The sequence below is a fragment of the Acomys minous genome (assembly GCF_964271855.1).
Source record: "Acomys minous genome assembly, chromosome: 5".
NCBI lineage: Eukaryota > Metazoa > Chordata > Mammalia > Rodentia > Muridae > Acomys > Acomys minous.
In genome coordinates this window covers 68,179,448-68,196,324 of record NC_140494.1, presented here as the reverse complement: position 1 = coordinate 68,196,324, position 16,877 = coordinate 68,179,448, and the positions used below count along the sequence as shown (strand labels likewise).

The window sequence follows — 16,877 nt, the reverse complement described above, 5'->3', positions numbered from 1 at the left end:
TTAAAAGATGTTTAAAGTCTAAAAAGATATTGTTTCTTAGTAATGCAGGTTTTGATACAATATGGTTTAGGTACAGAACGTTGGACTCACCAAGATAGGATAGATAGTATAGTACTTTAAGATTGCTAGATGCATACAGGATAGACATTGTGAATGTAATTTTATCCTATAGTATAGAGTGTATTGATGTTAGAGAAAAAGGTTTTGCCTAAATAGACAAAAAGGGGTAAATGTTGCAGGATATTTGTTCCCATTGTAAACTCCGAGATTGTGAACTGTAAAAACCTGTTTCTGGTTTGGCAAGGTTGAATTCTAACACCCATCTTTAATCTAAAGTATTTCTTCATATTATAAACAGGTGAATAGGATGTGATTCAGTCAGCCCTAGTATACACCTGTAGTCCAAGAGCTTTCTGTATACAGGACTCAATAAAGTTAACACTAGGTGAAGAGGTGAAGCAAGAAACTAGCTGGCAGAGTAGGAGGGACTGAGTTGGAGGGAATTTAAGATGTGTGGATAAGAAGAAAGGGGCTTTTAGGCTTTTGAGTTTTGAGCTAGCAAGGTTTGAATCTTTTGAGCTTTGAGCTAGCAAGACTTTGGCCTTGGGTTTATTGGCCTTTTCTTCCTGTGCTGTCAGCTGAGCTAGTTAGGTTTTAAGGCTTTTTCCTCAGAGATGTGAGCTGACTATGAAGGTCAGCTGTGTACTTTCTCTGCCTCTCTGAGCTAGCAGGTTTTCATGGCAGCATTCTGCTCCTGAGTCTTGATTGGTAAAATCAAATTGGGATTTTCCCTTTTTAGAACAATAAAAAGTTACAGATTTCCAGCTGCAATCCTAGGTTGGTACATGTAAAACAATCCTGTTAATCAACCTGTTCACCGTTTTTTTTATACTACCATGATGCCAGCTCACGACTTCAAGTCTGGAACAATGGAGACGTTTCTCCTTTTCAAGTCACCTCTAGTAGCCCCTCCCAAGTTCCTGTACAGTATCACTTGATGTTTTTAAGCTTATAAGTTAATACCTTCTTGCTTTTATGATGTTATGCAATGCTTTTTTCTATGTTATCTAATATAAAAATGGATGTGAATCTCTCTAGATATGCAAAATCTAACCTTTAAGTATACATTTTAATTTTGAATTTTAGACTTGCAGAGATGATAGTAAAACTATATAGAGGGTTTGCCTATATATATATTTTTTTACTAAGTTTCCCTTTATAAGTGTAGGTCTGTCATCTAAGCTAATAAGTTAATTTTGCATATTATTAGACAAATAATAAACTATTAAGATTCAACTGTCTTTCCATTGATTTCTCTTCTTTTCTGTTTCGGTATTTTGTATTTTTAAATGATGCTTGTCAACGAATCTTTAGAAAAATAAAAACATCTTTAAATGGTATATTCTGTAGGTCTCTGTGGCATTTGAAGACCTTATTTAACTATTCTACATTATATATCTATAGAATCATATCTCTATATTAAACCTAGAATATATATTCTTGTGATAAAATTAGACTATTACTTGATATGACCATGATTTGCATCAATATACAAAATTCAATATGATTGAATTAAAAAATAACCTTATTTGGAGTAACAATTAAGGCCTTGAGGAGCAGATTTAAGAATCTACCTTGCCAGGCATGGTGGCACATGCCTTTAATCCCAGCACTTCGGAGGTAGAGGCTGGTGGATCACTGTGAGTTCAAGGCCAGCCTGGTCTACAAAGTGATTCCAGGACAGCCAAGGCTACACAGAGAGACCCTGTCTCGAAAAACAAAAAAACAAACAACAAAAAAAGAATCTACTTTTTGTTCTATTCTCCCTCCATATATCTATATCCACCTTTCATTCATTTCAGCCCTTATATTCCTACCTACAAAAGAAAGTTAAAGGAAAAGAGAGATGTCCCTGAGTCTAACCTAGTATCCTCTCTGTATAAGACCAATAATAACTTATACCCAACTCCCAATGAAAATAAGCATCTGTAGATCAATAGAGTAAACAGAAGCCTACTCAATCCCCCTTAGAGGAAATGGGATTTCATTCTTTTAAGGTTTCTTCATGCTGACTTAGGTCGAATAATACCTTTCAAGCTCCCTACCCCCATTGGGAAATGGCATGTTAACTCCTGGCAACACCCAGCCTACCTCAAAGAAGATGATGAGCATCAAAGAACCTTCTTATGGGGTTGGCTTCAAGTGTGGCAAACAAGCCACTAGGCAAAATGTTCTCACTTGTGCCACAGACAGAATTCTGCCTACATATGGGTACTCTTGGATGCAGGCATGGTAAATGGTTAAACTATGCCAAGACAGGTTTAGCAAGTTCTCAATAGTTCCTTCCTCACAAATATGTCTGTCAGATATATTGTGCCAGGAGGCTGAAGATGATGCTCCAACATTATAGGAAGTGTTCAGTGACTGTTCTTGCAGTAAACTGTCTCAGTCATTTTTTCATTTTGGAAGCTGCTAACCTGCACTTCTGGTTCATTCAGGTATTTAAGGTTTATTTCTTCTCAAATTTCTGATGAGGTTGAAGACCAGATAGTTTAGTTTTTCAATTAAGCTTAGTAGGTTAGGAGTTAAAACGTTTTCAGATGAAGATAGATGTTTTAAGTCAATAGAGATGAGATATGATATTGATCTTCATTCAGAAATTTAGACACAACAATATAAAAAAGATGTTTACTTCATTTGCAAATACAAATAGCCAAATCACTATGAATGTAACATTTATATAATTCCTGATTGTCTCATAGTTCTTACTGCTGTATGTAGTTTATTTTATTCATATTTAATAATATAAATATATATGTTAAAAAAGAAATTTAAAAAATGAGCCATATATCACTGTGATGCTGAGAAAACAGAAGATGTAACCAGTCAGGTCCAAAGGGTTAACAGTTGTGCCTCTTAGCATGCCTAACTGCATGCTTGCTCACTCAGTACCCATGGCTCTTTTTTTTTAAGCTATTCTCATCACGCTCCATATTTTAAGTTTCTCCAGCTCTTAGACTTCTCTTCCCTCAGTTTCTCACTCCTATATAACCATGTCATTTTGTCCATGTGCTACCTTGGCTCTCTCCTGGTCCCTTTCTTGGTTTCCTCTCTCTTGTCTTTCTCTCTTGGTCTGATTGGTCCTCTTTCTCTTACCCCTCTCTCCATTTCTTTCTCTTTCCCCTCTCTTTTGTTCTCTTCTCTCATACTCTGTCACACTCTCTCTCCTCTCAGGGCTTGTTTCAGTCTGCTGGTCTTGTTTCATCTATTACTTTCTCTTTCTGCTCTGGACTCTTCTAGATGCTTCTGGATGGACTGTACCTTATATCAGCAATAAAAAACCCATTAGTCCTACCTTGGAGTAGCTATATTTTCACTTTATACAAAAATCATTTGATTTTGTGGGTTATCCAGGTTAATCATGAATAAGACAGTAATGTCAGTTGCAGATTTTTTACTTTGTCATTTTTAAATATTAATCTTCTAGTAGTTGTTGTACAGATTAAAAACTAAAATGAAGTTCTATGAAAAGGAAAGTGAACTCTTGCTTATTCACAGAAATAATTTCAGGAAACTACAAAATACACTAGCCAAGAAACATGGGAAAACTCCCTAATAACTCCTCAACCCTAATTAATCATGCTTCTGAACTTGTGTTCTGACTGAGATTTCTGAGGCTTATTTTGCCTGAATTGTTTGTAAAGCTATTCGCTATTTAAAATATACTTAAAATATCAAGTGTCAATTTGTGTGTAGAATTATCTCTGGGTCTTTGATTCAATTCCATTGATCAAGCAGCCTATTTCTATACCAGTACTATGTGGTTTTAAATTACTGTTGCCCTATAGCACAACTTGAGATCAGGGATGGAGATTCTTCTGGAAGATATTTTATTTTACAGGATTGTTTTCCTTAACTAATTTGTTTATTAATTCCTTCATATTACATTTCAGTTGTTATTCCTTCCCTTTTATCCTCCCATTCCTCCTTCCCTCGCACTTTCACCCTATTCCCCTCCTCTATGACTGTGACTGAGGGGGACCTTTTCCCCCGTATATGATCATCCGGTATAAAGTCTCTTCTTGGTAGCTTGCTATCCTTCCTCTGAGTGCCACTGGGCTTCCCCATCAAGGGCACATGGTCAAATATGGGGCACCAGAGTTCATGTGAAAGTCAGTCCCCACTCTTCAATCATCTGTGGAGAATGTCCTGTCCATTGGCTAGATCTGGGTAGTGATTCGATGTTTACTGCACGTATTGTACTTTGTTGGTGCCACAGTTTGAGCAGAATTCCTGGGCCCAGATCTGCCCAGCATAATGAAGTACTTGTAGGTTTCTAGGACCCTCAGATTCCTTCTATTTCTCTACTCTGCCATGCTTCTCTCACTTAGAATCACAATAGGATGCCCTCACCTCTGTCCACTTTCCTGGTAAGTGAAGACTTTCATGAGACATGTCTCTTGGGCTAGTGTCTAGTCTCAGATCACACCACTGTGGTTGTGTATCCCCTGATTTCAGCAGCTTGCAACTTGCAGGCAGAGTCCAGACCAGGCTCTGGGGGCTGGACTGCTCTCCATTGAGTTTCCTTCTCAGAGATTGCAGTAGCTGGGGACTGTAACCACCACTGACTGTGTGCCTGAAAGGTGCTTAGGTTTTCTGTGGGCTTGTGTGGGTCAGGGCGTGGGTCACTGGTCCCAATCCATCCTTGTAGCTTTCCCTAGTCCAGGAGCACTGAGGCACCCTCATCGCAGCCTCAGTCCCAAAACTGAGTTCACCTGCCAAGCAAGGCCACTGTGTTTCCTTTTCTGGGCATGCAGCAGCTGGGACTATACCCACTGCAGACTGGGTGCCCAACTGAGACCCAGGCTTTCTTTGGGTTTGTATGGGTCAGGGAAGCCGTTCAAATGACCCACTCCACCCTCATAGCTTTCCCTAGTCCAGGAGGTTTCAGGGGGTGGGTTGAAGGCCCCAAACCACCCTCGTAGCTTTCTCTAGTCAGAAGGATTGAGGCACCCACATATTCAGTCTGAAATACTGAGTTTGCCCACCAAGCAAGGCCACCTCTCAGAGCTTGTCACTTACAGTCTGAGTCTTGTCCGGGTACTAGAGGACTAGTCTGTCATCCTTCCTGGGGTGCTGGATGACCGGAGTTCTAACTAACCCGTAGTCCATACTGTCTGGACCTCTCTTGACCAGTTATCCGCAGCACCCCCAGTCCGTGGGTCCAGTTAGCGTCTGTAGTCTCTATCCTGCAAATCAGGCAGCAGGCATCTTCGTTGCTACCATCTTGGTCCTCCCTACAGGATTGTTTTAGCTACTCTGTGTTTTGTCCGTTTGTTTGTTTTTTCATATGAAGTTGACAATTGATCTTTCAATGTCTTTAAAATTTGTGTAGACATTTTGATAGGGATTGCATTGACTCTGTAAATTGCTTTTGGTAAGATGACCATTTTTACTATGTTGATTCTCTTGATTCCATGATCATGGGAGACCTTTCCATCTTTTGATATTTTTCTCAATTTCCCTCTTCAGAAATTTGAAGTGTTCTCAAACAAGTCTTTCACTTGCTTTGTTAGAGTTACACCAAGAAACTTTATATTATTTATGACTATTGTGAAGTCTATAGTTCCCTAATTTCTTTCGCAGCCCATTTGCATTTATATACAGGAAGGGTACTGATGTTATTGCATTCTATTTTGTATCAAGCCACTTTGCTCAAAGTCTTTATCAGCTGTAGGAGTTCTCTGGTGAAATTTTTGTGGTCACTTATATACACTATCATATCATCTTTGAGTAGCAATATTTTGACTTCTTCTATTCTGATGTGGATCCTCTTGATCGTCTTTTGTTGTCTTATTGCTCTAGCTAGAACTTCAAGTACTATATTGAGGAGATATGGAGAAAATGCTTTGTCTAGTACCTGTTTTTAGCAATTTCTTTGAGTTTCTTTCCATTTAATTTGATGTTGGCTATTGATTTCCTGTATACTGCATTTATTATGTTTCAGTATTTGCCTTGCATCCATGGTCTCTTCAAGACTTTAAACATGAATGGTTGTTGAATTTTGTCAAGTATTTTTCTGCATCTAAGGAGATGATCGTGTGTTTTTTTTTCAGTTTATTTATATGGTAGATTACATCTATGTATTTATGTATACTGAACCATCCCTTCATGCCTGAGATGAAGCTTACTTGGGCATGGTGAATGACATCTTTGATGTATTCTAGGATTGGTTTGTGAGTATTTTACTGAGTATTTTTGCATCAATGTTCATGAGAGAAATTGGACTGAAGTTCTTTTTCTTTGTGGGGCCTTTGTGAGGGTTGGTTATCAAGGTGACTGTGGCTTCATAGATGAGTTTGGTAATGTTCCTTCCATTTCTATTTTGTGGAGTAGTTTGAAGAGTACTGGTTTTAGCTCTCCACTGAAAATATGATAGAATTCAGAGCTGAAACCACCTGGCCCTGAGCTTTTTTGGTTGGGAGACTTTTGATGACTGTTTCTATTTCTGTAGAAGAAATTGTAATATTTAGTATGTTTACATGATCTTGATTCAATTTCTGCAAGTGGAATCTATCAAGAAAATTGTCCATTTTCTTTAGATTTTAATTTTTTTCTGGCACATAGGCTTTTGATGTAAAACCTAATAATTCTTTGTATTTCTTTAGTGTCTGTTGTTATGTCTCCCATTTCATTTCTAATTTTGCTGATTTGGATAGTGTCTCCCTGCTTTTTAGGTAATTTGGCTAATGGTTTGTCTATCTTGTTGATTTTCTCAAAGAACCAGCCCTTAGTTTTCTTGATTCTTTGAAATGTTCTCTTTGTTTCTAATTTATTGATTTCAGCCCCAAGTTTGATTATTTCCTGCCTTATACTTCTGTTGGGTGTTTCTGCTTCCTTTCCTCCCTAGGGCTTCCAGATGTGTTATTAAGTTGTCTGTATGAGACGATTCCAATCTCTTTATGAGGTCACTTAGTGCTATGAACTTTCCTTTTAGCACTGCTGTCAATGAGTCCCATAAATTTGCATATGTTGTGCCTTCATTTTCATTGAATTTCAGGAAATCCCTAATTTCTTTATTTGTTTCTTCTCTGACCCAGTTATCATTGAGAGTTGTTCAGTTTCCTAGTATGTGTAGAATTTTTGTTATTTCTGTTGCTGAGTCCCAACTTCAGTCCATGGTGGTATGATAGGATACAAGGTATTATTTCAAACTTCTTGTATCAGTTGAATATTCTTTGTGACCTACTATATGTCCAATTTTTGACAAGATTCTTTGAAATGGTGAGAAGAAGGTATAATCTTTTTGTGTTTGGGTGAAAAGTATATATATATATATATATATATATATATATATATATATATATATATATAGTCTTTTCGTCTATTTGATTCACGATATTGGTTGGTGTCATTATTTCTCTGTTTAGTTTCTGTTTTATTCACCCATCTTTGATGAAAGGGGGATTTTGAAGTCTCCATCTATTAATGTGTGGTGATTGATGTGTGATTTAAGCTTTATTAATGTTTATCTTAGAAATGTGCGTGCCCTTGTATTTGGGGCATAGATTTTCAGAATTGAGATGTAACCCTGGTTGAATTTTCCTTAGATGAGTATGACGTGTCTGTCCTTCCACATCTATTTTGGTTAATTTTGGTTGAAAATCTATGTTATTAGATATTAGAATGGCTACTCCAGCTTGCTTCTCATGTCCATTTGCTTAGAAGACTTTTTTCCAGCCCTTTATTCTGTGGTAATGTCTATCTTTGTGGCTGAGATGTATTCCTCGAAAGCAGATGAATATTGGGTCTTGTTTATGCACCCATTCTGTTATTATGCTTCCTTTTACTGGGGAATTGAAAACAATGATGTTGAGAGAGATTAATGACCAGTGACTGTTAGGTCATTTGATTTTGATGTTGGTTGTGGAAGTATATTTGTGTGTTTGTCTGATTTTTGTTTTGATAAAGTTATCTATTTCCTATGTTATCCGGGGTATAGTTTGCCTCTTTTGGTTGGAGTTTTCTTTCCAGTAACTTCTGTAGGGCTAGATTTCTCAATAGTAACTCTTTGAATTTGTGTTTGTCATAAAATGTTGGTTTTTAAGCTTTTAAAATATCTTTTGGTTAGACATTATGTATTTAAGTCTTACCTATTGGTTTTCATAATTTTTCACAATTGTTCTTACTGTATGTAAAAATGGCCTTTTATTTAGGGAGAATAGGAGAATTGTTGATCTAATGTATTTTGATACTAATTAATAAAAAGCCATCACACTTGGGCAGGGCAAATGAGGTAGCATTGACAAAAGTTCCCCAGGCATGGGGGGACAGAGTGAATCTTGGGCATAAGAAAGAAGAAGGAAGGCTACCATGGGTTAGATGGAGGAGAAGCACATGGCTGACATGGATGGAGACTTCACTGAGGTGATGATAATTAACAAGTATTTGGAATTATGGATGGGAAGTAACTTGATATAAATTATTAGAACCAGATTACATGGGATTGGGACATGTATCCCATACCTGCCCCACTATAAGAAGTAGTTTAAGAGATGAATACCAATTTTGCCCCAAGCTAAGGCTATTTTGAAATATAACATGTGTCTGTGCCTTGACTGATTAATAGTGGGTTAAAAAGTACTTCTGTAATAATAACTATAGGCCTGATAATAAACATTGTTAGATCATACTGGTAATTTAACAGCAACAATGGAATATCTTGCTTTCTTCATCTATGGTTATTGAAAGTTTAGTAGTCTGGACTAGCATCTGTGGTCTGTTAAGATTTGCAAGACCTCTGCCCAGGCCCCTCTGGCTTTTATGGTCTCTGCTGAAAAGTCGGTTTGCCATTACATGTTACCTGGCCTTTTTCCCTTGCTGGTTTTAATATTCTTCTTTGTCTTTACATATTGTGTTTTGATTATTGTGCAGCAGGAGGATTTCTATTTCTTGTCTACTCTACTACACCCCTGTTCAGATCTAGTCAATGGACTGCTCATTCTCCAAGGCTGTGGGGGGAGGGGTGGAGACTGCCTCTGACATGACCTCTGGTGTCCTATATTTGATCACTTTCTCTGGGTGGGAAGGCTCGGTGGCACACAGAGGAAGGGGAAACAGAGTATCTAGTTGAGCCCTGATGAGCTGTAGACATATGTAGGGGGAAAGCTCCCCTTATTTCAGAGGACTAGGGGAGGGGAATAGGATTAAAGAAGACAGGGGAATGAGACTATACATTTGGGGGGTAATCTTTAACTTTAAAAAATTATACTTTAAAATGTGAAAACATGAGCATTTCAGTTTTATGTGGGTAAAAGAAATTGCTCAGTAGGAATTGTTTTTTCACACAAGTATAAGAAATGAAGCTTAGATCCCAGCACATGTATGAAAAAGAAGAACAAAAAGGAGAAGGATGGTGACAATGATGATGACAATGATAATGATGATGCTTGTGATGATGATGGTGATGATAATGAGGATAATTTTAGATCCAGTAATACAACACACACCTTTGATCCCAAAGGTGAGAAAGCAAAAACAAGAGGATACTCTGACACACCCATTATCAGTAAGACGTTTTGCTAACACAGAAACAATGAAATAATAACTTATAGGAAGAAATTGGTTGCTAGTTCTATTCTGGGTCATGGCAAAAATGGCCACATTATCAAATTATCCCCCCACTCCTAGGAATTTCCAGAAAAAGTCAATGTACATATCATTCAATATGGTTAAATAATTGCAAAATATGAGAATTGGATGAAAGAGCAAAACATTATTTTTTCCTAATGTAAAAAAGCATGCAATAATATATAAATATCTGTCATGCTCCAAGTAATTAGACCATCATGCTAAATACTAATGATAAGTTTGGAAATAGGTACTCATTTTAAAAATGAGAAAATTTATGCTCCCAAAATCTTGCTTGTTAAGTTTTAAAGAGATATCAAGTTTTAGAGCCAAGATGCTAGTGCATGCATTTAGTTGCAAGCTAGTAAATTTAAGCAGTAGATTCTCTAATCCATCTTCAAGTGCTATTTATGAGACAGAGTTGGGGAGGAAGCTTGTATTTAACAGAGAAAAATGCCCTTTACACAGGAGGAAAATGCAGGCACTCTAAGAAGTCCAGATGTAAATCAAGTTTACAATTTATAACTATTCATAAAGATAGAATGTTTAAAAAATGAAGAAAAAGTTTATATTAAACTGTTTCTACAGTTTTAGTTTGCATAGAAGAAACAATTAACTATTCTGAGAATAATCAGTGAAGTATTTATGATAATTGAAGATTTACTGAAGCCATCATTAATATAAACAACTCTTTGGGTTTTGTAGATGTTCAGAAAATTGTTTGTAATATGGCCATTGTCTGTAGTAAGAATGGTGGAAACAAAGATGAGTGCAAATATCACTTTTATTGGATAAAAATGAAATCATGAAACAAGGACACGTTTAAGAATCAATATTTTTTGTTGCCAGCATATAAAACTACCGATAAGATGCTAAGGTACAGTGGAGATGATCCTAGGCATTCATGTGTAAGATGACTCACCAATGTCAAAGAAGACAATAAGGCAAATAAAAGTTCTAATTCAAGCTTCAATTTATTCTTTGTTCCTTCAATGATTTCAAAATTGAGAATCTGATAATCCTCAGTAGAGGAAGCTTCACCAAATGTGGTTATTGTATTGTTTGAAATATAAAGCATATTAACCTTTTAAATGGTGAGGGAAACAGTACCATTAGGATCACAAGTTCGAAAAATTAAAAAGTAGATGATAAAGCCATGTTCATTAAACAATAAACACATTTTATAATATAGATAGCATATTTCATATATCACATGTGAACTTAGTAATGAGTTAGAACTATATGCCTTACTCTAGATAGATTCTAAAACTACAAAATTTGGTTAAAAGAAATTTATAGAGATAATACTACAGAATAACATCACTTATAAACATATAAAATAAAATTTTATTGCTTGAACAATATATATCTGTAGAAAGATAATACATAAAAATTAGATTTTGAAATATGCCAAACTGATTTGGCTGTCTGTCAATTAAAGGGAGGGATGCTTTCAAATAGAATATATTTTATTCATTTTTATTTTAAAAATAAATGAAACAAACATGATAGTAAACCAGTGCTGGAATAATTAATGTTGCTATATTTTAGTTATTGGTACTTCAGTTTTTAAAGTGTTTGCTTTTAACAAATTATTTGAATATCTCAAGATATATTTGGGGTGAAGCACTAAATTATTTCGGTGTATTCTCATATCAATTTAACCTCATACTCATAGCTTACGAAAGGCATAAAACTTTATTGAAAGTAAATCATTTAAAGACTCGTTATGATTTCAGACAATCAGGAAATATTGAACACTATATAATAAAAAGAAAAATGGCATCTCTCATGAGATGTCATTCACATTTACTGCACATATTCCTGGTTTTTAGAGAAAAAACAATTTTCCTCCTTGTAGAAAATGTCATTTCACTTTGGGGTTCTCAAAGGAAGCAAAGTGTGTATCTGTGAGCTCTTACATCACCTGTGCAGTGTTAAAAGCAGAATTACAAAGATAATACTGCATTAAAATACCATATGTACCCCTCTGTCTCTCTCTATCTATTGACATAAAATAAATTTTTATTATTTGAAAAATATATATTTGTAGAACTTTAATTTGTAAAAACTGGATTTTGAAACATACTGCAGTTTACAGTTTTGCAGACAATAGGGTAGAAAAAACCAGGAGTAGTACTAAGGCACAAACAATAACCACTGAGGTACAGTGAGCACTAAGGCACAAAGTGACAGTAATCTGCTGAGCATTCAATTTGTGACATTGGGGTAAGGACACCTGTGTTTCCAACACTACAGTGTTTATCTCCCCACTGACAATGCCACCCAAATTATCATTCCTCCTTTTACAACCTCAGTGATGTTTTCAAAGCATGAGGAAAATTACATCTCTCCTGTACCTCTAACATCCTAATTTTTTATTTTAATAATTTTTTTATTAATTTATTCTTGTTACATCTCAATGGTTATCCCATCCCTTGTATACTCCCATTCTCCCCTCCTTCCCATTTTCCCCTTATTCCCCTCCCCTATGACTGTTCCTGAGGGGGATTACCTCCTCCTGTATATGCTCATAGGGTATCAAGTCTCTTCTTGGTAACCTGCTGTCCTTCCTCTGAGTGCCACCAGGTCTCCCCCTCTAGGGGACATGGTCAAAGGTGAGGCACCAGAGTATGTGAGAAAGTCATATCCCACTCTCCACTCTACTGTGGAGAATGTTCTGACCATTGGCTAGATCTGGGTAGGGGTTTAAAGTTTACCACCTGTATTGTCCTTGGCTGGTGTTTTTTGTTGCTCTTAGGATGAAAAAAAAAAAGCCTTAAACAGGATTACCTGCTTGTGTTGATCTGAGCAGTTTATTCTTCTATCTTTACTTTAGCCCACTCTTTTTATTTATTTTTTTAATGTCAATCCCAAATTCATGGTCTCTTAACATCCACACTACCTACTACAGTTGATATTTTATTCTGATATATATATTATCTAGTCAACAATCTCTTGTGTTCCTCATCATTAGAAACTCAGCATCTACTACAATGGTTAAAAAGCAATCAACAAATACTTGTCATAAGAAAAAAAGGTATGAAACAGATAAAGATTAGTGTTTATCTTGAAGCTAGCCAGAAAATAAAAAAAATATTTCATGTAGTTTGACTATAAATTACATGATTTAGGAACAAAGAACATATCTTTTAGAAAAAAAATTAACAAAGCAATGCAGTGTGCCCATCAATGAATGCAGGTGATTTTTAAGGGTTGGGACTGGAAGATGACAAGAGAATAAACTCCTCAAATGGCTAGACTGGCTGAAATCATTCAGTTCTTCAGACTCATCATTAAAGATTCTGATAAATGAGATGTGAAAAGAATTATGAAAACTCAGAGTTAGTACCAAAGCATACAGACAAGTATTGTCTGCAGAGCCTTCATTGCTGGGTCACCTGACCCACAAACAGCTGTTGATTTTGTGTACAAGCTCTCTCTGTTTTTAATGCTCTATTAGTACTGTAAGTGAAGTTTCTGAGAAAATACAGAGATACATAAAGAATGATAGCATGTGTATGAATGAAACAGTTGACTCTCACTAAATTTTCCTAACTTTATGATCTAGATGTTTAGTGATTTATTTATTTTATAATGACAAAGTTATTAATTTCTGCTAAGTACATTCCTAACATCCAACTTACTGTGTTAAATGTCACATGCCCAGAATCATGATAGAAAAAATGAGAAATTTAAAAGAAAATCACTTTAAAAGTATACCAAATACTTGTTAAGCAAATGAAGGCAGGTAGACACCCTGTCAGAAAATGTCAATCAGCTATTCTAAATCTCTTGAAGTCCTTTGATTAGTAAGAGCTATATCTTCAAAACAATAATATGAAGCTTACCATCTTAACTGAGCATAGCCAGACCTTTGAAAACATGTCTTCAATCACCACTTTATTTCGAATTTTACCTACAATTTAAGTTTCTTTTCTCATCCATTCCTGGGAATCTAGATGTATGTGTCATTCATCTAAAAGTCTACATTTTGTCTAGTAAGATATGTTATCAAAAGACTCCAAATGTTTTTTACTATTATAACCTTTTTATCTTTATTTTTAATTTTATGATTTTTTTGTATTATCACATCAACCAAAAATTGCAATGTTCCCTCTTTTCTACTTAATAGTTTTCCACAAAATTTTTGTCATGAGAAAGATGACACTAACTAAAAAGCTTATGTGCCAATGCTAGGATAAAGCAAAAGTCTCAGACAATGGAAGATTTTCAAACTCATCTTTGTTATTTATCCATTCATTCAGTGAGTGTTGGTAGAGTGCTTAATATGTGTTAATATACTAACCCAAATTCTGAGTACATAGTGATGATGCAAACACAGAATAGTCTTTGCCTGCATGGAATTTAATGTCTACTGTCGAAGATGACATCTATTAAGCACAAAGTAAGTATGGGTTCAGTAGAAAAAGTTGGGTAAAACTGTTTTAAAAACACTTAAATAAATGCAGTACAGATGTTATTATGTACATTTAATTCCAGAGTTCATAATTATACTCCCAATTCAATAATGAAAACAAGTGAACTATATTCTCTTGTTCCTTCCATGTTTACAGTAATAAACACTTTGAAAACATTAGGCCTTACAGTGCAATGCAGATTGAAGACGCTTAACATTTGCTCTTCTGTGTTTTAAGCAATTATACAAAAAAGGACAAAGGATGTGGAAAATGACAAACCTACTTACTGTTCAGGCAACTCAGATGTCCCACACCAACTTTCTCAGGGTGTAAATGATAGTTTATGTAACAGTTACTATATCTCAGACTGGGTAGAACTACTCATAACCTCTTTAAAAGTGACAGAATCAAGAAAAGGGACAAATGTAAGAGACAAGAGAAAGGAACCAGAGAAAACTTACTGGTAAGTGGTTGGGCTAACATTGATGCGCCGAGGATGACTTCCTGATTCAAATTTGCTTGCCAGAGTGACGTTATTTCCAAACAGACAATATCTTGGCATTCTCACCCCAACCACACCAGCCAGCACAGAACCTGAGTGAATGCCTATCCGCATCTAAAAAAGGAAGAAAAAAAACAAATGGAGAAAAAACAATTAACCATGAAATTATTTCCACATAAAGACCTATTGTTCTACCTCATGGATTAATTATACTTGTAAGTTAAATGTTTGTGTCTATTTATTTTAAATGTTGGATTTTAGCATAAAAGATGGCCTCGATTGGATAAAAACATTTCATTGGTATCTTAGTGCTTCTTTAAATAATATATGATGCTAATCATTGTTTGATAATATCTGATGAACTGGACAACCTATTCTTAAAATGTTCCCTAATTAAAACACTTTCATCACAAATTCCAATGCAACACAGACTGCAATACATGCTATGATTGAAGATGAATCTAATCATCTCAGAATAACAGTGGCACAATTTATTCTGACATAGTAGAGGAACATGACATTATAGTTGTGCACTGAAAGATAAATAAGAGTCCATAAGTGAACTGGAGAGAAAACACTACACAATAAAGAGATCATGGGTGAAACTCTGAAGTTAAGTATGTCTTGAAACATAAGTAATCAAAAACAAAAATGATGAAAATTTAAGATACAATTATAAGAGTTATTCAATCCTAATCACTTTAGGTGATATAAAATCTAACAATTATGCTGAAAACTGAGCAGCTTGTTCCTCCTATGAGTTCCCTAACAATTGGGGTCTCTGATGATGTTGCCTGCCTTTGTATTCCTTTCACACAGTGTGGCTGCCTTATTAGGCCTCAGTGGAAGAGGATACACTTTGTCCTGCTGTGACTTGATGTATCAGGGTGAGTTGGTACCCATGGCAGGGAAGCTCCTCTTCTCTAAGGATAAAGGGATGGAGAAATTGAAAAAAGGATGTGAGGTTGGAACTGAGAGGAGAGGAGGGAGGAGGGATCCCATCAGGCTGTAAAGTGAATAAAATAAATTAAAATAAAATAATTTTTTAAAAGTTCTGTGATTGCATCTATTTTCTCTACTGCTGAATTCTCAGCAATATATGGAATAATATGTAAAGCAAAGGATACTCTCAACAAGTAACTTACGAATGTAGAATAAATTGTCCAAGCCTTCAACATACTAATATGACACTACCAATATTCCAACCCTTGACTAACCCAAATATTTGATTGAAATGATGAGTAAATTAGCCACTGTATCAGATAAAGATTGATGTGGTTCAAGACATAAAGAAACCTTCAATATGAAATTGCTGAACAGTGAGATATGAAGAGAACAATAAAGTTTTATCAATCTGATGTAGAACCAAACAGCTAAAGCTAGGAGAGAAAATAGAAGGCAAAGAGAGAGAGAAGGAATGTCCTTATGAAACTGAAGATTTCTGTTTTTATCAATTCATGATAAAACAGACAGATTGACACTGCCTCAGTCATAGTTTCCACAATGCCACATACATTTAAAAAAAAAACAAAAATCTCCATCACCACCACCAAAAAACAAACAAACAAAAAACAGAACAGCAATAACAATCCCAACCAAGCCACCAAACAAACAAAACTCGTGGCTTAACTTTATTTGGAAATTCAACAGAGTAGGACCTGACAAGATACTTTAGAAAAAAATAAAAGAGTTAGGAGTATTTGTCTCAGCAGATATGAAGTTTCATATAAGTATAGGAAGTGGGTAGGGAATCATTCAAGAAATAAATAAGTAAATGAAATAAACCACTCAGGAAGGCTCACATGCATGTCTGAGGAAAAGACTCTTTCAGGTAAAAATGTTTTGGATTAATTTTCTCCCAAGGCAGGACAGAACCATCTCTTGAAAATTGTCTTCAAACAAACAAATGTCCCCCAAACAAACAAACACTCCTAATATAAATTTCCTTTTATTTGTCTGTCTACATCACTTCCCAAGTGTGTGGTCTAGATTGTGGAGGCAGATCTTCCCCTTAACTAGGGACCAGTTCCTTGCTTTGTGCTTCTCTTCTATGTTTTGGCACAATTAGAAGCATCCTCAAGGTTGCTCTCAGGAACTAGGAAGATAACATGAATAACTGAAGGTGTTTTTCACCTATATAAAGACTATCCACATAGTTACCATTTAGGAGAATTTCTGCTTCTTTCTGAATGTCCATACTGCCACTTGGTACCATTTTCCTTCTTTTCTTTCCAGAGGATATCTTTGTCATTTTTATGCCTCGGGACCCTGATAATGTGTTTTTTCAGACTTTATATTTTAGAAAGTGTCAATAGTTTGCCTTT

General features: G+C 35.6%; 1 protein-coding gene across 1 annotated transcript in view; it reads right to left on the bottom strand.

The window, feature by feature from the left end:
* Nucleotides 1-16,877, bottom strand: part of GUCY1A2 (guanylate cyclase 1 soluble subunit alpha 2) — a 289,208-nt gene that overhangs the window by 22,878 nt on the left and 249,453 nt on the right. Inside the window, exon 7 of the mRNA XM_084781493.1 lies at nucleotides 14,513-14,667. Coding sequence (XP_084637619.1) covers nucleotides 14,513-14,667 — 155 coding nt within the window. The remainder of the gene's footprint in view (nucleotides 1-14,512; nucleotides 14,668-16,877) is intronic.